The sequence below is a fragment of the Nicotiana tabacum genome, chromosome 1 (genome assembly GCF_000715075.1).
Source record: "Nicotiana tabacum cultivar K326 chromosome 1, ASM71507v2, whole genome shotgun sequence".
In the NCBI taxonomy this organism is placed as follows: domain Eukaryota; kingdom Viridiplantae; phylum Streptophyta; class Magnoliopsida; order Solanales; family Solanaceae; genus Nicotiana; species Nicotiana tabacum.
In genome coordinates, this window is record NC_134080.1 from 109,028,456 (window position 1) to 109,037,263 (window position 8,808).

Below are 8,808 nucleotides of genomic sequence, written 5' to 3' on the forward strand. Positions count from 1 at the left end.
CAGTAGTTCCGTTGTGTCATTTGGGATGTGTGTGTGAAATTTTAGGTCATTCGGACATGGTTTCTTTGGATTTTTTTTATCAAAAGCGTAATTTAGAAGATTTTGGAATTCTTAGGCTTGAATCCGATGTAAATTTGGTATTTTGATGTTGTTTTGAGTGTTCCGAAGGTTGGAAAAAGTTCGAATGATGTTATGGAATATGTTGGCATGTTTGGTTGAGGTCCCGAGGGCCTCGGGTGAGTTTCGGGTGGTTGAGCGGATCTTTTCGGAGTTAGAACGGTTGCAGAAATTGCTATTGGTGTTCAGTTCTGGTGTCCTTCTATGCGATCGTCTGGGTATGATTTGGGGGGCAACATAATTTTGTTCTATGCGATCGCCTTAGAGTAGTCGCGATCGCGTAGGGATCTGAGGCGCGTGAGGTGGAGCAGCTGTTCTTTGCGACCGCGTGAGAAAGTGCACGATCACATAGGTCAGTGGGTTGCAGCTTTGCGATCGCGTGAGAAAGTGTGCGATTGTAGTGAGTAAAATTTGGAGACTGTGAGTTTGTTCTTCGCGATCGCGTGGGTGGCCCCACGATCGCAATGTATTAATGACCTGGGCAGTATTAAATAGCCAATCCGCGACCCTTCTTCATTTTTTCACTATTTTTGAACGGGATTGAAGCTTTTGAGAGGGATTCTTGAGGAAAAGAAAGGGTAATCTCTTAGAGGTAAGATTCTTGACTTCATAACTCGTTTATATGTGATTAAATTCCTAATTAGTGGTGAAATTTCTGGAAAAATCAATGCAAAATGGGTAATTAGGGCTTGAGATTAAGAGACATTTGAGTGGGGATTTGAATGGGTTATTGAGGTCGGATTTTGATGAAATTGATATGGGTAGACTCGTGTGTGGATGAGGATTCCAATGATATGATTTTTATCTGATTTAGAGACATGGGCCCGGGGGTCGGGTTTAAGCAATTTCGGGATTTTTAATGTAAATTGAATATTTTCGAGTGGGCTTTGTCCCCTTAGCATATTTTAATGGTTATGTTCTGATTGTTGCTAGATTTGGAGCATCCGGAGGTCGATTCATGAGGGCAAAGGCATCGCGGGCTAGAGTTTGGACCGGATCAAGGTGAGTAGTGATTGTAAATGATGTCGTGAGGGTATGAAACCTCAGATTGCACATCGTTGTGCTATATTAAGGTGACGCACACGCTTGATGACGAGCGTGGGGTCGTGCACTTATCACGGCCTACTCCGCACTACTATTGAGTAGCGAGAGAGGGTCAGAGCAGCTTTTGCCCGATTTAGGGTCAGAATCGATTTCCACAGAAAGCTAGAATTTGGAATCGAGTATCTATCTAGTGTAGGATTGCGTATGTGTTCCAAATTACACTTCTAATCATTTTTTGGGTTTTTGATTAACTTCTACTTTTATAAATTTACAATTGTAAATGAAACTAGATTAAGCTAAGAGTTAAACTAATGAGGGTTGTTTAAATGGTTTAAAGGCACTAGGGTAGTGATTTTCGCCTAAGTGGTCAATTGACGGGTAATTGAATTTAAGACATGATCACTACAAGAAAAATCCTTATTAGGGATCAGCATTTAGCAACAAATTTTAAATATTGGTCCCTAAAAGTATACTTATAGGATGAGATTTTTTTTTATCTTTGATATGAAATTTTATACTACCAAACCTATTCTGATCTGTAAAAAAAATTAATATCCGGTCTCTAATATTGGATTTTAGCGGGATAGGGGACGCGGGAACTGACCAAAATGTAAAGTAAAAAAAAGAAAGAAAAGGAAATTAATCACAGTATCCCTCCAAATTTTCTCTCACCCTAAAATCTCTCAGATACACGTACTTTCAGCTTAAAACCCCTAGAGACGTGGCCGCTAACTAATAGATCCTTCAAAATTCAGAAGGTAAAATTCGATCGTACCTAAAATCCCTAGAGATGGCGAAGCTAAAATTCAGAAGGTAAAAAATTAAACTCAGAAAGGTTGCAAAGAGCGAGACGACGAAGCTAAAATCCCTAGAGACGGCCGCTAACTCCTTCAAAATTCTGAAGGTAAAAAACTCAGAAAGGTTGCAAAGAGTGAGGCGCCACTTTGTCGTCATCGTTGAGAGCTCTATTCAGAACATACTCTGTTTAATTTCTTCTTTGGAGGCCTTAATCTAAAGTACTTTACACAAATTATACTATTGGATTATCCGCCTAAACAAGAGTAAGTTTAATTTCTTTCTCTTTGATCTGTTCTGTTTCTTTAAATTTCTTCTTCGTGCTTTTTCCCCCATTGAATCAGAAATCTGTTCTGTTTATTTGGTTTTGTTTTATTTACTTTACTAATTGTTTTAGTTCGGTGGGTGGAAAGAAACGGAAAAAGACGATCAATTTAAGTGTTTATGGAAATAATTTTATAGTTTAAGTAGTACTACAATATCAAAAGCATTAGAAGGATCTTCAATAATTGCACCATAAGTTAATGAAACTGCATTTTGTGAATAAAAGGACCTCTTTTAACTCAAAGATTATCTGATTTCAGTAAGATATCTTTTTCTATCATGAAGAAAAACATATAAGATGTCAGCTGAATAGTAAACTTTTTGGCAGAATGTTGACTTTGTTGAACCTTTTTATCGTGCTTTTGCTCAGTTAGTGTTTTCATAGCAAGAAAGTACAAACATGTCACAATCATATCTTTATATAAGTGGAGAATATAGGAATTTGCTAATTAGAATGTTGAGTTTTATGGAAATTTGTTTGCTTGAAGTTCTGAGAAAATTAAGTTTGGCCTATTCGAGAAATCTTTGTCCAGTTGAAGAACAAAGTAACATTATCGTGGACGAGACTCCAAGTTTGCAGTGGATTCTCTGACTAATTAAATAATTTTTTATTTAATTGATGATACATCTTTCATTGAATTCCATTAATCTATTTTTCTTTCCTTTTTAGTTCTGAATTATGTTAAGAAGAAAATGCAAGTATTTTTAAATACAAAAAAAAGAGCCCCCACTTTCTGAATAAATTGAAGCAAGTGATCAAGAATTCACATGGGAGATGAGTCAGATCTCCTCTGTAATTCAAATCCAGGAGCTGCTATACATACATTGTTCTTCTAATAAATTTTCAGAAAGCACAGTTGATTAGTCGCTATTAACTTCCTATAGCTAGGGTTCTTCAGTTTTTTGTTTCTTTATTTGTTTTCTGCAACTTAGAATTCTATATATGGAGAGTCAAAAATTCGGGTTCTATATTTCGAAATCTCTCTTACTAATTGACCTTTTAGGTTTTCTTTTAGGTTCTATTGTTTATTATATAATATCAAAAGCATAGAATGATAGTTATTGTATCATTTTTTTTTATTTAAGGAAGACAAGATAAAAAATTAGTGATTTAATTTTAGAGTGTCTTATGTGTTTTAATTTCTCATTTTGTTGAGCAATTGTGAGTTATATATTATGCATATCAACTTGTAGTTTATTTTATTCTTGTAAAATCGTAAGAAGTTTAGTCATAAAGATGATTCTGACAAGTGTAATAACAAGTAATGTTACCTCAGTTGCATTCCGGTCAAAGGGTTTCCTTGGAAACAAGCCTGCTGAACTTTGGTAGGATCTCAAGCTCCTTACGGTAGTGCACCACCTGTGACTTTTACTGAGAAATGTTCAGATGCTTTAGATCTTCATAACTCAAATGAAGATTCACCCTGCTGGAAAGGTGCTCCTACTTTTCGTATTTCTCTTTGGGACTCTGAGTATGATCCCTGTTCCTGCAAAAAGAAAAAAACCAGGTTCGTTTAAATCCTGATTGGTGTGGCTCTAGTAGCTGAGTGTCTCCCAGTCATGGCTTCTAGTTTTGTGACCCCACACTGTGAAGATGGTGTCCAGTATCCCAAAGAGAAGCAGGGTAACTGGTACTGTTTGAATCTACATATTGTCTGTTCTGCTGATGTAGCTACAACTGGTGCACTAGTTGTTGATGTTGTTGCTGCTGCTAGTGCACCAGGGGATTCCTTTTAAGAAACAGAAGTTTTCGAATGAAGAGGGTGGAGTTCTAAGTGATTCACAGACTCTTCTTTCGGCTGAAATCAACAACAGTTCTACCTTAATCCTGCGATATGCATCAATAACGCGAATCAATGTGAAATTCAGTATGATGGTGCTCTGTTTCTTTTCTTAGTTTTGTGTGGCTGCTGAACATGTCGCTGCGAAGTCTAGGGGCTCTTTATTTATTTGTGTTCTTTAAAAAAAAAAGATTACTACTAGGTTTTTTCTCTATGTTTTCCTTGTAGTTCAGCAAGTTCCAGCAACATGCGTCATTTTACTTTAATTTGCATAATGTATGATCATGTTCATCTTTCACTGTCCTATTTGCCAAATAATCAGCTACCTTGTTGCTTTCTCTGTAGCAGTGTACAAAAAACAGAATGTCCAAGTACCTGGAGTCTATTATTTTTATATTGGATATCAATCTATGCTTGATGTATTGCAGGATCAATTTGAGAGTGTTGACATGGATATCCATCGCGATCATATTTTGGGATGGATGAAAGAGTTATGGAACAAATGGAGAGGACAATTGCATGCAAAATATGTGAAGGGTAAGCCAATCCAAGAGGCTCTTAAGAATGTGCCCAAGGGGGTAGACAAGAAACAATGTGAGTGATTGGTAAAGGAACATTTTTCTACAGAAAGTTTTCAGGTTTGACATAATAACTAATTATGTAATTTTATTTTATACCGTGATCTTTTAATTGATAATTTATTTGTAGCATTTGAATTTAATGTTGTCACTCAAATATGGGCGAGAAGTAACAGGAATGCAGCAAATAGAACTAAGTTGAAGATGCTTCATCATATTGGTAGCAAGCCAATTAGAGAGATTATTTATCAAAAGGTGTTTTCATCAAATCTATTTTTGCTTAATATTGACGAGACGTTATTTGACATATTTACTTTTATGTAAAGGGCGGAAAAGATGGCAAACCACCAGATTTGGCAGCTATTTTTTTCAAGACTCGCAAGAAGAATAACACGCTTGTTGATCCTGAAACAATCGAGAAACATGTGCGTTTGGTTAATTGAACATGTTCTTTACTTTTAATTATTATTGGATCTGACAAAAATTTCTCTAATACTTTGTAGGCTCAAATCCAGGAATTGGTGCAGTCTGAACCGTTACTTCCTAACATAGAGATTGTAGAGAAATGCTTTGGACCTCAAAGTCGTAGTCATGTATTTGGCTTTGGGGGTGGATTAAAGGCAAAAGATTTGAAAGGTGGAACTGCCTCAAAAACTGAATTATTGGCTAAGATACGTTCAACTGAAGATGAAAACCAGTCTTTGAAGGATCGTTTGTCTAACTTGGAAATTGAGATGAGAGAACTGAGGCAAGTAAAAGAATTAGTATTAGCGCAACAAACTAATTTCCAGCCTCCACTTCAAGAGAATGACTATTTGGATCCTTAATGATACCAAGTGAGTAACAACTTACCTGAAAGCTCAATTTATTTTGTTGATTTAAGTGTGTGTTATTATATATCATTTGCGGAATTTATTCTTCTGTCGATTACGAATTTGCTGGTTGTGCATAGTTATTAAACGTATTACTGGTTTCTTAATGTTCACTAGTGATTGAAGTTCGATAACCCATACTGGAGTCGATAACCCATACTGGTAGTTAAAGGTGAACTTGTTTAATATTGGATGAACTCAAAATAGGCAATAAAGTCTGCTACTGTAATAACATAAAATAATGTTCAGTTATTTCCATGCAAGGCAATGTGTCTAAGGACTCACATTTATGTTTTCTAGCCTAAAATTTTGCACTACAACATATCTTTGTTTTCTGACTCTATTCTAGTTGACAGTATTCGATTTCTCAAATAACCATTTTAGTCCAGAAATTTTAAGCAAGTTATGGCTTACGAAGGAGTTGAGGCAGTGATTTTGAAAGGAGGAGAGCAGTAGAAAATGACTTTTTCCTAGGGGGCTCAAGGGCAATTCATTTTGTTCTTGTAAATATTAGGTAGCTTTGGAGGATGTTAAGTTTTTGAGCACTTCGACTCCACAATTCATCATAAAATTAAATTTCATCCTTTTCTTGACGTCATGAAACTTTTTTTTTTCTAGATATACTTGAACTTTTTTGTTCCCACCCAAATGCCCTTGTAATGTATCTAATGCACATGGTGAAGAAAGCAGATAAACCATAACAAACTCCCCAATCGCTAAAAACTCCATTTAACAAAATTAGGACATTACGGACACATAGAGCTTTGTAAAAATCAAAGGAAACTATAATTTATCCTTAATTTGTGAGAGAAAACGAAAAGAAGAAAGCCACTCACATCAAATTCAGAAGCTGAATGTTATCATTACTTGTCCAGTTATTCGAAAAATTGACATCCAGTCTACTTGGAACTTTGGAAATGGCATCTGGTTCACCTGCAATTGAATTAACAGACTATAAAGCCACACAGATAACATTGCAATATATGGCAGGGTGGTTCACCTGGAGATTAAACTACAGATTGACGATAAGTAAAACTACATCATATATGTGGTGTCCACCTTCTCTCTCAAGTCTACAAACCAAGTCCCATGCTACTAGGGTGGCTCTGTTAATAACTGTCTTACCAGCCCATAAGAAATTTCCATCCTTCAAAACACTTCAGTTCACATAAGTCTACCACACAATGAGGCTCCATATTGGCACTGAAGATGTTGGATTTATTTGTATTAGTGTTCATACAATATGCATTTGAAAAGGTTCTCAGCTCTCTCAGCATTAGCATCAGAGACTGAAAATCTCCTTTGTTGGCTGAGTTGTCTAATGTGACATCTTTTAGTAGCTGATTTCAGATACTGTTGGCTGAGTTCACTTCCTAAATTACTTGTCTAATGTGACATCTTTTAGTATGCCTGCTTGCCTTACTGCTACTTGAGAGATTTGCATTCAGACATTCTTTTCTTGTATGCCTAATCTTTTCTCTTTAATTTAGTAGTGCTAAGCTAAAATTTTTAGCCTTTAGGTTCTCAAGCTTGCTTTTTGCATACTAGTGATTGAGCTAAGTTACTTTTAACTGTTCCATTGATTCACTGATTCCTCTTGGGTTTTAGAGGCCCCACTAATTTAATTGCAATTAAAGCTTGCCGTCAGCTTCTAGAGCGTTGTAGAGCTCGTTGCAAATTGATTATGCAATGACTGTTCTTAACTTCTTCCCCAAATCCCTTTTTTCTAATGGTGGAGAATGATGTGAGATCTTGTTGGACTGTATTGTCTTCTGAATTTTGTTCGCATGTAGGCCACTGCAAAAACTGATGAACACTGCGTGTTCCTCACCGTCCTCTTTAACACTCTAATGTTTAATGATTATAATTAATCTCTGTGTCTGCTGAAAAATAAGGAAATGATACTGTTACTATCTTTTTATCTGTCATGGAGCTGTCATTTCCACTCAGCTTTGTGAAAATAGAGAATCTTATCAATTGCTATAATCCAGGCAACGATACACCTACTAAAATTACTGTTCTTTTTGTCAATTCTCATACCTACTGTGATAACATTCCGTCTACATTATTATATATAGTTTTTCTAATTGAAATTTCTTATTTCTTCTACAGGTTTTGGATATTGAAGTTTACTAGAAGTAGATTTTTGACGACATACAGATTAGCCATCATTTTGCTGGGAATTTCAAGAAAATTTTACATTACAATCGAGGGATATTAGTGATATGTAATTTTTTGCTAAATGTTTATGAACACTATTGTGACTAGCTTACATCATTGATGTACGGTGCAACTAACTGATGTTGATTATTTTTGGTATTATTTTATGAAAGCAACATCATCTATATATTAATATTCCCGATTTCTAGTTGCAAATTGAATGTGATTTAGGGACTTGTAACTTGTTTCTTTAGGAACTAGACCGGTAGTCCTTAAATCTTTTTTAGGAGTAGAAAATTTGATTGCTAAATCTGTAGCTTTGTAGCGCTGACCTATTCGACATTAGGGACCAGATTTAAACTTCTCCGAAAAGATATAACGACCAGCTTCTAACTGGTCGTGAAACGTTTTAACGACGATATTTAAACTAGTCACGAAAATATTTTAAGGACCAGGAATTTAGTCGCTAAAACATAAAAATAAGCACCAGAAACATGGTCCTTAAAAACCTTTTAGGGGCTAGTTTTAATCTGGTCGCGAAACAGTTTTAGCGACCAGCACTGTATCTTGTCCTTAATGACCTTTAGCGGCGGAAGCTATAAGGACCAAATTATTTGGTCGCTATTAACCATTTGGGACCAATTTCTAACTTTTAGGGACCATTTTTCCCTTTGCTGTTGAGCATTTTTCTTGTAGTGGATTGACATAATTTGGGGAGTATGATATAACCGTTGCACGATATTACCCACTCTACACCTCTCGGTGGTTCGAGTGATTTTGCCCGAATTGGCTTTCTCAAGACCAATTGTGTATGCAAATTTGCACAAGCAACCAAGGTTCAAGTCAGGTATTACTCTCTCGAGGTTTAACCCTTTAATTGGGGCTATCAATCACTTGAGTATGCCCCAATTCCTTGTTGGACCAATTTCAGAGACTTAGACTCTCTTTCTCAAGAAGAGCCCAAGTCAACTGAAAACAAACTAGTATTTGCAACCACTAATTCAACAATTAAACATGAAATTAGTCCAAATATCAAACACCCATAGTCAATCTAGCCCTAAAATACAAGACCCATCAATTACCCTCAATCCTAGCTTATGGGTCTAGCTACTCATAATTAAAGAAGGAAAACAAGAA

General features: G+C 36.0%; 1 protein-coding gene across 11 annotated transcripts; it reads left to right on the plus strand.

Moving 5' to 3' along the window:
* The first annotated feature begins 1,801 nt into the window (after positions 1-1,801).
* LOC107795640 (uncharacterized) lies at positions 1,802-7,864 on the plus strand. Of its 11 annotated transcripts, XM_075252711.1 has the most exons (7): positions 1,802-2,222; positions 3,558-3,606; positions 4,490-4,655; positions 4,770-4,894; positions 4,966-5,064; positions 5,143-5,475; positions 7,624-7,864. In XM_075252711.1, exons 3-6 carry the CDS (start codon positions 4,511-4,513, stop codon positions 5,464-5,466), a joined length of 693 nt encoding a protein of 230 aa, XP_075108812.1. In that variant the 5' UTR covers positions 1,802-2,222; positions 3,558-3,606; positions 4,490-4,510; the 3' UTR covers positions 5,467-5,475; positions 7,624-7,864. The 11 variants fall into 11 exon arrangements, 4 of the variants coding, with proteins under 4 accessions (XP_075108812.1, XP_016473793.2, XP_075108816.1 ...); XM_016618307.2 differs by lacking the exon at positions 3,558-3,606 and having other exon boundaries at positions 1,803-2,222; XM_075252715.1 differs by lacking the exons at positions 1,802-2,222; positions 3,558-3,606 and adding an exon at positions 3,613-3,788.
* The last annotated feature ends 944 nt before the right edge of the window (positions 7,865-8,808 follow it).